Source organism: Oncorhynchus keta, chromosome 37 (assembly GCF_023373465.1).
Source record: "Oncorhynchus keta strain PuntledgeMale-10-30-2019 chromosome 37, Oket_V2, whole genome shotgun sequence".
NCBI lineage: Eukaryota > Metazoa > Chordata > Actinopteri > Salmoniformes > Salmonidae > Oncorhynchus > Oncorhynchus keta.
This window is the reverse complement of record NC_068457.1, coordinates 28,546,975-28,563,603: the sequence shown is the minus strand read 5'-3', so window position 1 is coordinate 28,563,603 and position 16,629 is coordinate 28,546,975. Positions and strand designations below refer to the sequence as shown.

The 16,629-nt window shown below is 49.9% G+C and overlaps 2 protein-coding genes and 1 long non-coding RNA gene across 4 annotated transcripts in view; 1 reads left to right on the top strand and 2 right to left on the bottom strand.

Annotated features, from left to right (window-relative positions):
* Positions 1–1,863: 1,863 nt before the first annotated feature.
* ubac2 (UBA domain containing 2) overlaps positions 1,864–16,629 on the top strand; it is a 47,329-nt gene continuing 32,563 nt past the window's right edge. Inside the window, 4 exon segments of the mRNA XM_052500104.1 lie at positions 1,864–2,041; positions 2,432–2,556; positions 3,070–3,189; positions 4,369–4,475. Of these exon segments, the coding sequence (XP_052356064.1) occupies positions 2,011–2,041; positions 2,432–2,556; positions 3,070–3,189; positions 4,369–4,475 (383 nt within the window). The 5' untranslated portion in view covers positions 1,864–2,010.
* LOC127916843 (uncharacterized) lies at positions 4,462–7,765 on the bottom strand. Of its 2 annotated transcripts, none has more exons than XR_008096284.1 (4): positions 7,417–7,765; positions 4,960–6,264; positions 4,649–4,827; positions 4,462–4,516 (listed from the first exon to the last, which is right to left on the bottom strand). It is a non-coding gene; the product is annotated as an uncharacterized LOC127916843 (long non-coding RNA). The 2 variants fall into 2 exon arrangements; XR_008096283.1 differs by having other exon boundaries at positions 4,494–4,629; positions 4,696–4,827.
* On the bottom strand, positions 7,795–16,483 carry gpr183b (G protein-coupled receptor 183b; the record flags this gene model as incomplete). Its single annotated transcript, XM_052498888.1, has 4 exons — positions 16,473–16,483; positions 16,318–16,337; positions 15,581–16,170; positions 7,795–8,076 (listed from the first exon to the last, which is right to left on the bottom strand). Coding segments are annotated over exons 1-4 (903 nt in total), but the record flags the coding sequence as incomplete, so codon positions are not given.

The window sequence follows — 16,629 nt, the reverse complement described above, 5'->3', positions numbered from 1 at the left end:
ACATCTGGTGCTTTTACAAAGGACCAGAGAAGAAGACAACACGATAAGACATCTGGTGCTTTTACAAAGGACCAGAGAAGAAGACAACACGATAAGACATCTGGTGCTTTTACAAAGGACCAGAGAAGAAGACAACACGATAAGACATCTGGTGCTTTTACAAAGGACCAGAGAAGAAGACAACACGATAAGACATCTGGTGCTTTTAGAGAAGAAGAAACACGGACATCTGGTGCTTTTACAAAGGAGAAGAAGACAACACGATAAGACATCTGGTGCTTTTACAAAGGACCAGAAGACATCTGGTGCTTTTACAAAGGACAGACACGATAAGACATCTGGTGCTTTTACAAAGGACCAGAGAAGAAGACAACACGATAAGACATCTGGTGCTTTTACAAAGGACCAGAGAAGAAGACAACTGGTGCTTTTACAAAGATAAGACATCTGGTGCTTTTACAAAGGACCAGAGAAGAAGACATAAGACATCTGGTGCTTTTACAACGGACCAGAGAAGAAGACAACACGATAAGACATCTGGTGCTTTTACAATGGACCAGAGAAGAAGACAACACGATAAGACATCTGGTGCTTTTACAAAGGACCAGAGAAGAAGACAACACGATAAGACATCTGGTGCTTTTACAAAGGACCAGAGAAGAAGACAACACGATAAGACATCTGGTGCTTTTACAAAGGACCAGAGAAGAAGACAACACGATAAGACATCTGGTGCTTTTACAAATTACAAAGGACCAGAGAAGAAGACAACACGATAAGACATCTGGTGCTTTTACAAAGGACCAGAGAAGAAGACAACACGATAAGACATCTGGTGCTTTTACAAAGGACCAGAGAAGAAGACAACACGATAAGACATCTGGTGCTTTTACAAAGGACCAGAGAAGAAGACAACACGATAATAAGACATCTGGTGCTTTTACAAAGGACCAGAGAAGAAGACAACACGATAAGACATCTGGTGCTTTTACAACGGACCAGAGAAGAAGATGAACAGAGTATCCAGATGAAACAGGGAGATCAGACACACTGAGGCCAGAGGACACTGAACACAAAGCCTGCCATTCAAAGCCTCTGCCGGTGCTGCCTCTCTATCTCCTGAGGGGCTCAGACGTTAGGAGGGGAAGACATAAATGCTGACACAGAAACCTCCCGCTCCGCGTCTGAGGAGGGTCTTAAGCTGTCAGAGGGCGCTTAGGAGAGCGCTAGTCTGGATGAAGAAACCACGCACAGTGCATTATCACTTCAGGCTTCTGTAGGGAACCAGCCAATGATAGTGTGTGTGTGTGTGTGTGTGTGTGTGTGTGTAGAAGTTCTCTTGTCTGATGAGGTTTATCTCAGGATGAATGAGTAATGTGTCTACGGTGCATGTTTTTCTTCTTCACAGGAACAACTGTCACGGAGATGGCAGAGGTTTGATCTTTATGCGGAGAAGAAAACGCTAGCTTCTGTTCAATACCCCCTGACATGTCTTTGGGAGGGTGAGTACAGGCAGGTGATCAAAGAACAAGTCAAGTGTCAGGAGTGTTTTTGTTGACGATGTTCATTTAATAGAGGCCACTCAAAACCTCTCTTTGATCACTTTCTGCTGACGAGGACAGTATCCATCAAATGGATTAAATGAAACGAGGGCCAGTGAAAAAATACACTCAATTTGCATAACTTAAGTAATTGTATGTTTTGTTATTTTGGCAATGACCTGTTTTACCAGCTATAATATAAGCGAGAACCTTTACTGACCATTGATAGTGACATAGCGACCTCATGTGGCCATTTTTATTCAGTGCATCTCGAGATTTGCGTGTCAAAAACAACAATCTCGAACAATTTTGGACGAACTCGACCACCGTACTCGATACCCTTTCCCCTCTATCTCACTATGATGTTTTTTTCTTCTAACTTTTAGCTACGATAGCTAAGTTTGTACCTTCATTTTGCAGTGCCTTTTACACAGACAGTCATTCTATTTTATTTTTTACGTTTTCCATCATGTTCACGACCACCGGTTCCCGAGGGCTCGGTAAGTACCAGACTAGTTGATTCGTGTACGAGTGTTTTCGCTCGGTCCTGTCTCGCAGCTTTGCACTGTCATTCATTCTAGACGAATCTAAGTATTTGAACGGGTCACATCGTCGTTTCTACGCGTACAATTGACGATTCGAGCCTTTCCCATTTTTGTCATAATGTCTAGTATTGCGTGATACCGCTCGATGTTTCATTTAATAAACGACGCTGAATGCTGGCTCAGTACTGTAGTGACACAACGGTGCATGTGGTTTCCCCGCCCACATTTTCCATACAGTATTTAACGTTACCAGGAACAAGTACTCTGCTGTAAATTTGGATAGAGTATCAAATTGATTGTGCCCTACAGGTAGGTGATTGATTGATTGGTTGCCTCCCCCCACAGATAAGGCCCCCCTGTCTAAAGGTCTCCTCCTGGTCCTCAGTGGTCTGACTGTCGTGCTAACCCTCCTGCCACAGTACAATCACCTGTTCACCTACAGCCTGCAGGCCATCACGCTGCAGCACCAGGTAGCGGAAAAGAGAGAGAGAGTGTCGTAAACCTCTCCTATCTCCTCCTGTGGATCATATTGACAAAGACAGTACAGTATGTAGATAAGCAGGAACTGCTTCTCCAATAGAAATCCCCGATCACGCTTGTAGCCGACCTTTGGCTAGCTAAACTCATGCCCAGAAACACGTCATCTGCTTTTAATGGTCTTCGTGCCGAACTGCGCATGTGCAGGCTGTCAAATCGAAGACACTCCTTCGATATAAAGTTGTTTTTGATTCAAATGATTACATGTCAGATTGCCACTTTCACGAGGTTGTAGTAATGACAGTTTCAGCTGCTTAAGACATTGGCTCAAATCTCAGTTTTGCATTTAGATTTCTAGACAATTAATAACTAAGGACACATTTTACAATCTGGTCGGCCAAGTCTGTTTCTCAAGCATTCCCGGAAGTCTTGTGATGTTGCACCTCTGGGTTTAGAAACTCTGTGGTGTGTGTACTGTGTAACAACCCTCCCTCCTCTTCTGTAAGGTATGGCGGTTAGTGTGTGGCAGACTGATCTGTCTGGACCTAAAGGACACCTTCTGCAACAGTCTGCTCATCTACAACTTCCGCATCTTGGAGAGACGGTTCGGCAGCAGAAAATTTGCTGTAAGTTCATTTCAGCTTGTAAACCTATGTTAAACTCACTGGGTGCGTTCCAGCTGGTCTTTATTGCAGTCGTGCTGCCCAGATTATCAGTTGTTTAATCAAATTATCATCATGATGATGATATGATTTTATGTTATGTCATTGTTTCATACTGTAACATCCTGGTTCTTCCTGTAGTCCTAACTGTAACATCCTGGTTCTTCCTGTAGTCCTAACTGTAACATCCTGGTTCTTCCTGTAGTCCTAACTGTAACATCCTGGTTCTTCCTGTAGTCCTAACTGTAACATCCTGGTTCTTCCTGTAGTCCTAACTGTAACATCCTGGTTCTTCCTGTAGGCCTAACTGTAACATCCTGGCTCTTCCTGTAGTCCTAACTGTAACATCCTGGTTCTTCCTGTAGTCCTAACTGTAACATCCTGGTTCTTCCTGTAGTCCTAACTGTAACTTCCTGTAGTCCTAACTGTAACTTCCTGGTTCTTCCTGTAGTCCTAACTGTAACATCCTGGCTCTTCCTGTAGTCCTAACTGTAACAACCTGGTTCTTCCTGTAGTCCTAACTGTAACATCCTGGTTCTTCCTGTAGGCCTAACTGTAACATCCTGGTTCTTCCTGTAGGCCTAACTGTAACATCCTGGTTCTTCCTGTAGGCCTAACTGTAACATCCTGGCTCTTCCTGTAGGCCTAACTGTAACTTCCTGTAGTCCTAACTGTAACATCCTGGCTCTTCCTGTAGGCCTAACTGTAACATCCTGGCTCTTCCTGTAGGCCTAACTGTAACATCCTGGTTCTTCCTGTAGTCCTAACTAACATCCTGGTTCTTCCTGTAGTCCTAACTGTAACATCCTGGTTCTTCCTGTAGGCCTAACTGTAACATCCTGGTTCTTCCTGTAGGCCTAACTGTAACATCCTGGCTCTTCCTGTAGGCCTAACTGTAACATCCTGGCTCTTCCTGTAGGCCTAACTGTAACATCCTGGCTCTTCCTGTAGGCCTAACTGTAACATCCTGGTTCTTCCTGTAGGCCTAACTGTAACATCCTGGTTCTTCCTGTAGGCCTAACTGTAACATCCTGGCTCTTCCTGTAGGCCTAACTGTAACATCCTGGCTCTTCCTGTAGGCCTAACTGTAACATCCTGGCTCTTCCTGTAGTCCTAACTGTAACATCCTGGTTCTTCCTGTAGTCCTTCCTGTTTGGGACGTGGGTGCTCACTGCACTGGTGGACTTCCTGCTGTCCGAAGCGTTTCACTACCTGTTTGACTACCAGGTGTCTGAGCTGCCTGCCGGACTGTGAGTACCTCTACCTTTACACCTGTCCTTCACAGCGGGACCTGTAACTGGGCTGCCTGCCGGACTGTGAGTACCTCTACCTTTACACCTGTCCTTCACAGCGGGACCTCTAACTGGGCTGCCTGCCGGACTGTGAGTACCTCTACCTTTACACCTGTCCTTCACAGCGGCACCTCTAACTGGGCTGCCTGCCGGACTGTGAGTACCTCTACCTTTACACCTGTCCTTCACAGCGGGACCTCTAACTGGGCTGCCTGCCGGACTGTGAGTACCTCTACCTTTACACCTGTCCTTCACAGCGGGACCTCTAACTGGGCTGCCTGCCGGACTGTGAGTACCTCTACCTTTACACCTATCCTTCACATTGGGACCTCTAACTGGGCTGCCTGCCGGACTGTGAGTACCTCTACCTTTACACCTGTCCTTCACATTGGGACCTCTAACTGGGCTGCCTGCCGGACTGTGAGTACCTCTACCTTTACACCTGTCCTTCACAGCGGGACCTCTAACTGGGCTGCCTGCCGGACTGTGAGTACCTCTACCTTTACACCTGTCCTTCACAGCGGGACCTCTAACTGGGCTGCACACATGTCCTTGACACCTGAGCTCAATCCCTAAATCAATCCCTTGCTCCTATGGACTCCTTTCCTTGATGTGTGCACTTGTTCACCGAAGGTGTACCGTTGTATTAACACCACTAGAGAGCAGTGAGGTCAACGAGGGGCTCCATGTGCTGCAGCTACTTCCAAACCAGCTGTAGGCCTATACGTTCTAGATGAAAACATCACACTGCACATGTTGAAAAACTAGGAAGTACCGGTACTCCTTGACCTTTTACCTCACAGAGAGAAGTGTTGTGTTGCTCTTTTAGGGAAGTGAGTTGTCTGTGTTTTTAGTTTCATACCTGGCTAACTTAGGGACAGGCCAGACCGTGGTGAAATTAAACAGTAACAGTGAAATACAATGGTTTTTAATTCCACTTCAAACAGCAGTTAAAAAGTAAGTATTGGGAAGTGAAACCATTTTAATTCTGAAAAGCATAAATATCTGTACAAAGATCGATGTGACGGAAATGTTCGAGGTGAATCAGTAAAGGTAGGATTGTATCTCTGCATACAGCATCCTGTTCTGTAGGAGGCCCTTTTAGTTCTGGAACCTTGTAAAGGTAGGATTGTATCTCTGCATACAGCATCCTGTTCTGTAGGAGGCCCTTTTAGTTCTGGAACCTTGTAAAGGCGCTGCTGTTTTCTTGTGTTTATGGGACCTTGATTTCCATCTTTTTCACATTCGTTTTGAAATAGCAGAGTGAGCAAAGAAGTAAAATTAAAACAAGCATTTCTTATTGGACAAGTTCAGGTCGTCCCTTTCTGTTTCAGTTCCTTTTTCTTCCGTTTGGTGTGAATGCAACCCAGGACAAATACGTGTGTCTAGACTAGTGGTTCTGTGTCTCTATGGCCTAGTAGTGGTCTAGACTATTGGTTCTGCGTGTCTATGGCCTAGTAGTGGTCTAGACTAGTGGTTCTGTGTCTCTATGGCCTAGTAGTGGTCATCTCAAGGACCAGGACAGGCTCTGGGGCTACTCAGCCGGATGTGACTCCTGTCTCAGGGGTAGTTGGATGGATGTGACTCCTGTCTCAGGGGTAGTTGGCTGGATGTGACTCCTGTCTCAGGGGTAGTTGGATGGATGTGACTCCTGTCTCAGGGGTAGTTTGCTGGATGTGACTCCTGTCTCAGGGGTAGTTGGTTGGATGTGACTCCTGTATCAGGGGTAGTTGGTTGGATGTGACTCCTGTCTCAGGGGTAGTTGGTTGGATATGACTCCTGTCTCAGGGGTAGTTGGTAGGATGTGACTCCTGTCTCAGGGGTAGTTGGCTGGATGTGACTCCTGTCTCAGGGGTAGTTGGTTGGATGTGACTCCTGTCTCAGGGGTAGTTGGTTGGATGTGACTCCTGTCTCAGGGGTAGTTGGTTGGATGTGACTCCTGTCTCAGGGGTAGTTGGCTGGATGTGACTCCTGTATCAGGGGTAGTTGGTTGGATGTGACTCCTGTATCAGGGGTAGTTGGTTGGATGTGACTCCTGTCTCAGGGGTAGTTGGTAGGATGTGACTCCTGTATCAGGGGTAGTTGGTTGGATGTGACTCCTGTCTCAGGGGTAGTTGGTTGGATGTGACTCCTGTCTCAGGGGTAGTTGGTAGGATGTGACTCCTGTCTCAGGGGTAGTTGGTTGGATGTGACTCCTGTATCAGGGGTAGTTGGCTGGATGTGACTCCTGTCTCAGGGGTAGTTGGTAGGATGTGACTCCTGTCTCAGGGGTAGTTGGTTGGATGTGACTCCTGTCTCAGGGGTAGTTGGTAGGATGTGACTCCTGTCTCAGGGGTAGTTGGTTGGATGTGACTCCTGTATCAGGGGTAGTTGGTTGGATGTGACTCCTGTATCAGGGGTAGTTGGTTGGATGTGACTCCTGTATCAGGGGTAGTTGGTTGGATGTGACTCCTGTCTCAGGGGTAGTTGGTTGGATGTGACTCCTGTCTCAGGGGTAGTTGGTAGGATGTGACTCCTGTCTCAGGGGTAGTTGGTAGGATGTGACTCCTGTCTCAGGGGTAGTTGGTTGGATGTGACTCCTGTCTCAGGGGTAGTTGGCTGGATGTGACTCCTGTCTCAGGGGTAGTTGGTTGGATGTGACTCCTGTCTCAGGGGTAGTTGGTTGGATGTGACTCCTGTCTCAGGGGTAGTTGGTTGGATGTGACTCCTGTCTCAGGGGTAGTTGGTTGGATGTGACTCCTGTATCAGGGGTAGTTGGTTGGATGTGACTCCTGTCTCAGGGATAGTTGGCTGGATGTGACTCCTGTCTCAGGGGTAGTTGGTTGGATGTGACTCCTGTCTCAGGGGTAGTTGGCTGGATGTGACTCCTGTCTCAGGGGTAGTTGGTTGGATGTGACACCTGTCTCAGGGGTAGTTGGTTGGATGTGACTCCTGTCTCAGGGGTAGTTGGTTGGATGTGACTCCTGTCTCAGGGGTAGTTGGCTGGATGTGACTCCTGTCTCAGGGGTAGTTGGTTGGATGTGACTCCTGTCTCAGGGGTAGTTGGTTGGATGTGACTCCTGTCTCAGGGGTAGTTGGCTGGATGTGACTCCTGTCTCAGGGGTAGTTGGTTGGATGTGACTCCTGTCTCAGGGGTAGTTGGTTGGATGTGACTCCTGTCTCAGGGGTAGTTGGTTGGATGTGACTCCTGTCTCAGTCTCTGGGTCCTGTCTCAGTCTCTGGGTCCTGTCTCAGTCTCTGGGTCCTGTCTCAGTCTCTGGGTCCTGTCTCAGTCTCTGGGTCCTGTCTCAGTCTCTGGCCCAGGAATGGTCTTTGTAAGATCATCTAAAGCAACAGGACAAGCTGTGTGGCTACCCAGCCTGCTCCTCCCATCCCGGGTCCCCCCCCGTTTGAAGGGGGTGTCCTCCCCGGTTCGGACCACGCTGGAGAAAGAGGCGCTGACCTGAACCCTCAACATCTTCATCACCCTCCTCTTGTAACCCTTACAGGCAAAGAAGTAGACAAAGGGGTCCAGGCAGCAGTTGAGGTTCATGAGACACACAGTGAAGTGTAGAGACATCTGAAGGGGAGGGAGAGAGATGGACATGAGAGAGGGAGAGAGGGGTTAGTGGAGGAGTCGGTGGATTGGAGATGGACATTAGAGAGGGAGAGAGGGGTTAGTGGAGGAGTCGGTGGATTGGAGATGGACATTAGAGAGGGAGAGAGGGGTTAGTGGAGGAGTCGGTGGATTGGAGATGGACATTAGAGGGAGAGAGGGGTTAGTGGAGGAGTCGGTGGATTGGAGATGGACATTAGAGAGGGAGAGAGGGGTTAGTGGAGGAGTCGGTGGATTGGAGATGGACATTAGAGAGGGAGAGAGGGGTTAGTGGAGGAGTCGGTGGATTGGAGATGGACATTAGAGAGGGAGAGAGGGGTTAGTGGAGGAGTCGGTGGATTGGAGATGGACATTAGAGAGGTAGAGAGGGGTTAGTGGAGGAGTCGGTGGATTGGAGATGGACATTAGAGAAGGAGAGAGGGGTTAGTGGAGGAGTCGGTGGATTGGAGATGGACATTAGAGAGGGAGAGAGGGGTTAGTGGAGGAGTCAGTGGATTGGAGATGGACATTACAGAAGGAGAGAGGGGTTAATGGAGGAGTCGGTGGATTGGAGATGGACATTAGAGAAGGAGAGAGGGGTTAGTGGAGGAGTCGGTGGATTGGAGATGGACATTAGAGAGGGAGAGAGGGGTTAGTGGAGGAGTCAGTGGATTGGAGATGGACATTACAGAAGGAGAGAGGGGTTAGTGGAGGAGTCGGTGGATTGGAGATGGACATTAGAGGGAGAGAGGGGTTAGTGGAGGAGTCGGTGGATTGGAGATGGACATTAGAGAGGTAGAGAGGGGTTAGTGGAGGAGTCGGTGGATTGGAGATGGACATTAGAGGGAGAGAGGGGTTAGTGGAGGAGTCGGTGGATTGGAGATGGACATTAGAGGGAGAGAGGGGTTAGTGGAGGAGTCGGTGGATTGGAGATGGACATTAGAGAGGTAGAGAGGGGTTAGTGGAGGAGTCGGTGGATTGGAGATGGACATTAGAGGGAGAGAGGGGTTAGTGGAGGAGTCGGTGGATTGGAGATGGACATTAGAGAGGGAGAGAGGGGTTAGTGGAGGAGTCGGTGGATTGGAGATGGACATTAGAGAAGGAGAGAGGGGTTAGTGGAGGAGTCGGTGGATTGGAGATGGACATTAGAGAGGGAGAGAGGGGTTAGTGGAGGAGTCAGTGGATTGGAGATGGACATTACAGAAGGAGAGAGGGGTTAGTGGAGGAGTCGGTGGATTGGAGATGGACATTAGAGAGGGAGAGAGGGGTTAGTGGAGGAGTCGGTGGATTGGAGATGGACATTAGAGGGAGAGAGGGGTTAGTGGAGGAGTCGGTGGATTGGAGATGGACATTACAGAAGGAGAGAGGGGTTAGTGGAGGAGTCGGTGGATTGGAGATGGACATTAGAGAGGGGTTAGTGGAGGAGTCAGTGGATTGGAGATGGACATTAGAGGGAGAGAGGGGTTAGTGGAGGAGTCAGTGGATTGGAGATGGACATTAGAGGGAGAGAGGGGTTAGTGGAGGAGTCAGTGGATTGGAGATGGACATTAGAGGGAGAGAGGGGTTAGTGGAGGAGTCGGTGGATTGGAGATGGACATTAGAGGGAGAGAGGGGTTAGTGGAGGAGTCGGTGGATTGGAGATGGACATTAGAGGGAGAGAGGGGTTAGTGGAGGAGTCAGTGGATTGGAGATGGACATTAGAGGGAGAGAGGGGTTAGTGGAGGAGTCAGTGGATTGGAGATGGACATTAGAGGGAGAGAGGGGTTAGTGGAGGAGTCGGTGGATTGGAGATGGACATTAGAGGGAGAGAGGGGTTAGTGGAGGAGTCAGTGGATTGGAGATGGACATTAGAGGGAGAGAGGGGTTAGTGGAGGAGTCGGTGGATTGGAGATGGACATTAGAGGGAGAGAGGGGTTAGTGGAGGAGTCGGTGGATTGGAGATGGACATTAGAGAGGTAGAGAGGGGTTAGTGGAGGAGTCGGTGGATTGGAGATGGACATTAGAGGGAGAGAGGGGTTAGTGGAGGAGTCGGTGGATTGGAGATGGACATTAGAGGGAGAGAGGGGTTAGTGGAGGAGTCGGTGGATTGGAGATGGACATTAGAGGGAGAGAGGGGTTAGTGGAGGAGTCTGTGGATTGGAGATGGACATTAGAGAGGTAGAGAGGGGTTAGTGGAGGAGTCGGTGGATTGGAGATGGACATTAGAGGGAGAGAGGGGTTAGTGGAGGAGTCGGTGGATTGGAGATGGACATTAGAGAGGGAGAGAGGGGTTAGTGGAGGAGTCGGTGGATTGGAGATGGACATTAGAGAAGGAGAGAGGGGTTAGTGGAGGAGTCGGTGGATTGGAGATGGACATTAGAGAGGGAGAGAGGGGTTAGTGGAGGAGTCAGTAGATTGGAGATGGACATTACAGAAGGAGAGAGGGGTTAGTGGAGGAGTCGGTGGATTGGAGATGGACATTAGAGAGGGAGAGAGGGGTTAGTGGAGGAGTCGGTGGATTGGAGATGGACATTAGAGGGAGAGAGGGGTTAGTGGAGGAGTCGGTGGATTGGAGATGGACATTACAGAAGGAGAGAGGGGTTAGTGGAGGAGTCGGTGGATTGGAGATGGACATTAGAGAGGGGTTAGTGGAGGAGTCAGTGGATTGGAGATGGACATTAGAGGGAGAGAGGGGTTAGTGGAGGAGTCAGTGGATTGGAGATGGACATTAGAGGGAGAGAGGGGTTAGTGGAGGAGTCAGTGGATTGGAGATGGACATTAGAGGGAGAGAGGGGTTAGTGGAGGAGTCAGTGGATTGGAGATGGACATTAGAGGGAGAGAGGGGTTAGTGGAGGAGTCGGTGGATTGGAGATGGACATTAGAGGGAGAGAGGGGTTAGTGGAGGAGTCGGTGGATTGGAGATGGACATTAGAGAGGTAGAGAGGGGTTAGTGGAGGAGTCGGTGGATTGGAGATGGACATTAGAGGGAGAGAGGGGTTAGTGGAGGAGTCGGTGGATTGGAGATGGACATTAGAGAGGGAGAGAGGGGTTATAATAATAATAATAATATATGCCATTTAGCAGACGCTTTTATCCAAAGCGACTTACAGTCATGTGTGCATACATTCTACGTATGGGTGGCCCCGGGGATTGAACCCACTACCCTGGCGTTACAAGCGCCATGCTCTACCAACTGAGCTACAGAAGGAAGGGTTAGTGGAGGAGTCGGGTTAGTGGAGGAGTCGGTGGATTGGAGATGGACATTAGAGAAGGAGAGAGGGGTTAGTGGAGGAGTCGGTGGATTGGAGATGGACATTAGAGAGGGAGAGAGGGGTTAGTGGAGGAGTCAGTGGATTGGAGATGGACATTACAGAAGGAGAGAGGGGTTAGTGGAGGAGTCGGTGGATTGGAGATGGACATTAGAGAGGGAGAGAGGGGTTAGTGGAGGAGTCGGTGGATTGGAGATGGACATTAGAGGGAGAGAGGGGTTAGTGGAGGAGTCAGTGGATTGGAGATGGACATTAGAGGGAGAGAGGGGTTAGTGGAGGAGTCAGTGGATTGGAGATGGACATTAGAGGGAGAGAGGGGTTAGTGGAGGAGTCGGTGGATTGGAGATGGACATTACAGAAGGAGAGAGGGGTTAGTGGAGGAGTCGGTGGATTGGAGATGGACATTAGAGAGGGGTTAGTGGAGGAGTCAGTGGATTGGAGATGGACATTAGAGGGAGAGAGGGGTTAGTGGAGGAGTCAGTGGATTGGAGATGGACATTAGAGGGAGAGAGGGGTTAGTGGAGGAGTCAGTGGATTGGAGATGGACATTAGAGGGAGAGAGGGGTTAGTGGAGGAGTCAGTGGATTGGAGATGGACATTAGAGGGAGAGAGGGGTTAGTGGAGGAGTCAGTGGATTGGAGATGGACATTAGAGGGAGAGAGGGGTTAGTGGAGGAGTCAGTGGATTGGAGATGGACATTAGAGGGAGAGAGGGGTTAGTGGAGGAGTCGGTGGATTGGAGATGGACATTAGAGAGGGAGAGAGGGGTTAGTGGAGGAGTCGGTGGATTGGAGATGGACATTAGAGGGAGAGAGGGGTTAGTGGAGGAGTCGGTGGATTGGAGATGGACATTAGAGAGGGAGAGAGGGGTTAGTGGAGGAGTCAGTGGATTGGAGATGGACATTACAGAAGGAGAGAGGGGTTAGTGGAGGAGTCGGTGGATTGGAGATGGACATTAGAGGGAGAGAGGGGTTAGTGGAGGAGTCGGTGGATTGGAGATGGACATTAGAGAGGTAGAGAGGGGTTAGTGGAGGAGTCGGTGGATTGGAGATGGACATTAGAGGGAGAGAGGGGTTAGTGGAGGAGTCGGTGGATTGGAGATGGACATTAGAGGGAGAGAGGGGTTAGTGGAGGAGTCGGTGGATTGGAGATGGACATTAGAGAGGTAGAGAGGGGTTAGTGGAGGAGTCGGTGGATTGGAGATGGACATTAGAGGGAGAGAGGGGTTAGTGGAGGAGTCGGTGGATTGGAGATGGACATTAGAGAGGGAGAGAGGGGTTAGTGGAGGAGTCGGTGGATTGGAGATGGACATTAGAGAAGGAGAGAGGGGTTAGTGGAGGAGTCTGTGGATTGGAGATGGACATTAGAGAGGGAGAGAGGGGTTAGTGGAGGAGTCAGTGGATTGGAGATGGACATTACAGAAGGAGAGAGGGGTTAGTGGAGGAGTCGGTGGATTGGAGATGGACATTAGAGAGGGAGAGAGGGGTTAGTGGAGGAGTCGGTGGATTGGAGATGGACATTAGAGGGAGAGAGGGGTTAGTGGAGGAGTCAGTGGATTGGAGATGGACATTAGAGGGAGAGAGGGGTTAGTGGAGGAGTCAGTGGATTGGAGATGGACATTAGAGGGAGAGAGGGGTTAGTGGAGGAGTCGGTGGATTGGAGATGGACATTACAGAAGGAGAGAGGGGTTAGTGGAGGAGTCGGTGGATTGGAGATGGACATTAGAGAGGGGTTAGTGGAGGAGTCAGTGGATTGGAGATGGACATTAGAGGGAGAGAGGGGTTAGTGGAGCAGTCAGTGGATTGGAGATGGACATTAGAGGGAGAGAGGGGTTAGTGGAGGAGTCAGTGGATTGGAGATGGACATTAGAGGGAGAGAGGGGTTAGTGGAGGAGTCAGTGGATTGGAGATGGACATTAGAGGGAGAGAGGGGTTAGTGGAGGAGTCAGTGGATTGGAGATGGACATTAGAGGGAGAGAGGGGTTAGTGGAGGAGTCAGTGGATTGGAGATGGACATTAGAGGGAGAGAGGGGTTAGTGGAGGAGTCGGTGGATTGGAGATGGACATTAGAGAGGGAGAGAGGGGTTAGTGGAGGAGTCGGTGGATTGGAGATGGACATTAGAGGGAGAGAGGGGTTAGTGGAGGAGTCGGTGGATTGGAGATGGACATTAGAGAGGGAGAGAGGGGTTAGTGGAGGAGTCGGTGGATTGGAGATGGACATTAGAGGGAGAGAGGGGTTAGTGGAGGAGTCGGTGGATTGGAGATGGACATTAGAGGGAGAGAGGGGTTAGTGGAGGAGTCAGTGGATTGGAGATGGACATTAGAGGGAGAGAGGGGTTAGTGGAGGAGTCAGTGGATTGGAGATGGACATTAGAGGGAGAGAGGGGTTAGTGGAGGAGTCAGTGGATTGGAGATGGACATTAGAGGGAGAGAGGGGTTAGTGGAGGAGTCAGTGGATTGGAGATGGACATTAGAGAGGGAGAGAGGGGTTAGTGGAGGAGTCAGTGGATTGGAGATGGACATTAGAGGGAGAGAGGGGTTAGTGGAGGAGTCAGTGGATTGGAGATGGACATTAGAGGGAGAGAGGGGTTAGTGGAGGAGTCAGTGGATTGGAGAGGGAGAGAGGGGTTAGTGGAGGAGTCGGTGGATTGGAGATGGACATTAGAGAGGGAGAGAGGGGTTAGTGGAGGAGTCGGTGGATTGGAGATGCACATTAGAGAGGGAGAGAGGGGTTAGTGGAGGAGTCGGTGGATTGGAGATGGACATTAGAGGGAGAGAGGGGTTAGTGGAGGAGTCGGTGGATTGGAGATGGACATTAGAGGGAGAGAGGGGTTAGTGGAGGAGTCGGTGGATTGGAGATGGACATTACAGAAGGAGAGAGGGGTTAGTGGAGGAGTCGGTGGATTGGAGATGGACATTAGAGGGAGAGAGGGGTTAGTGGAGGAGTCGGTGGATTGGAGATGGACATTACAGAAGGAGAGAGGGGTTAGTAGAGGAGTCGGTGGATTGGAGATGGACATTAGAGGGAGAGAGGGGTTAGTGGAGGAGTCGGTGGATTGGAGATGGACATTAGAGAGGGAGAGAGGGGTTAGTGGAGGAGTCGGTGGATTGGAGATGGACATTAGAGGGAGAGAGGGGTTAGTGGAGGAGTCGGTGGATTGGAGATGGACATTAGAGGGAGAGAGGGGTTAGTGGAGGAGTCGGTGTATTGGAGATGGTCATTACAGAAGGAGAGAGGGGTTAGTGGAGGAGTCGGTGGATTGGAGATGGACATTAGAGAGGGAGAGAGGGGTTAGTGGAGGAGTCGGTGGATTGGAGATGGACATTAGAGGGAGAGAGGGGTTAGTGGAGGAGTCGGTGGATTGGAGATGGACATTAGAGGGAGAGAGGGGTTAGTGGAGGAGTCGGTGGATTGGAGATGGACATTAGAGGGAGAGAGGGGTTAGTGGAGGAGTCAGTGGATTGGAGATGGACATTACAGAAGGAGAGAGGGGTTAGTGGAGGAGTCGGTGGATTGGAGATGGACATTAGAGAGGGGTTAGTGGAGGAGTCAGTGGATTGGAGATGGACATTAGAGGGAGAGAGGGGTTAGTGGAGGAGTCAGTGGATTGGAGATGGACATTAGAGGGAGAGAGGGGTTAGTGGAGGAGTCAGTGGATTGGAGATGGACATTAGAGGGAGAGAGGGGTTAGTGGAGGAGTCGGTGGATTGGAGATGGACATTAGAGAGGGAGAGAGGGGTTAGTGGAGGAGTCGGTGGATTGGAGATGGACATTAGAGAGGGAGAGAGGGGTTAGTGGAGGAGTCAGTGGATTGGAGATGGACATTAGAGGGAGAGAGGGGTTAGTGGAGGAGTCGGTGGATTGGAGATGGACATTAGAGAGGGGTTAGTGGAGGAGTTGGTGGATTGGAGATGGACATTACAGAAGGAGAGAGGGGTTCGTGGAGGAGTCGGTCACACGTGGATTGGAGATGGACATTACACACATGCTTAAATACACAATCTCATGGTCAACACACACACAACAATACAATGATATTAACAGATAGGCCTATGTTTGTGTGTCAGTGGAGGCTGGTAGAAGGCGCTGTAGGAGGAAGGGCTCGTTGTAATGAATGGAATTCATGGAACACATGAAACAGATGGAAAACACATGTTTGACTCTGTTCCATTCATTCCATTACAATAAGCCCACCCTCCTATAGCTCCTCCCACCAGCCTCCGCTGGTGTGGAGACAACTACCTGAAAGGCCTGGAGCTCGGTACAGTCTGGTGTGTATCTCAGCTTTCGGATCATGTACTGCAGGATGTTGATGTGATAGGGACTGAAACACACTACAAACACCAACACTACCCCTGCTATCACCCCCGTCGCCTTCTGGCTCCTCAATGACCTGTGACCTCGCCCACCGACCCTACTTCTCGTCACCAACCGCAGTTTCCAAAGCAACACCAAGTAGCAACACAGGATGGTTGCAACGGGAATGCCGTATCCCATGACGACGGCTCCAATGAGGACGTAGGGGAGTCCCTCCACGGCCCCGTTCTCAAAGTTGGGGTACTCCATGCAGGTGGTGGTCCCGTCCGGCTCGGCCCGGGTCATGGTCATGGAGAGGAGGGGTAACGTCTGGACCAGGACTAGAACCCACACCCCTACGCAGACGTAGCGGATGGTCCGGGCCCGGCAGAGCCTGGTGTAACGTAGAGGGAGAACCACTGCTACGAAGCGGTCTACGGCCAGGCAGGTCATGAAATTGACCCCTGCGTAGGTGTTGACGTAGAACAGAAGGGCGGTGACCCGACACAGGGTCTCCCCCAGGGGCCAGTGGAAACCTAGAGGCAGGGAGACTCAAAGATTACCAAGAGAGGTTAGTCCCAGGGGCCAGTGGAAACCTAGAGGCAGGGAGACTCAAAGATTACCAATAGAGGTCAGTCCCAGGGGCCAGTGGAAACCTAGAGGCAGGGAGACTCAAAGATTACCGAGAGAGGTTAGTCCACTTCTGGAACATAACAAGACGCCTGGGCTACGGGGATCTGTCTCTCAGGATAAAGTGTCTGTGTGGATATTCTCCACCTACATTTAAACACCTACTGTGCCTTCAGAAAGTATTCACACCCAGTGGTGGAAAAAGTACCCAAACGACATACTGTAAAGATGCCTTAATAGAAAATGACTCAAGTAAAAGTCACCTGGTAAAATACTACTTGAGTAATTAGACTGTCATACCTGTGTAAACTACATACTGTATTAGACTAACATACCTGTGTAAACTACATACTGTATTAGACTAA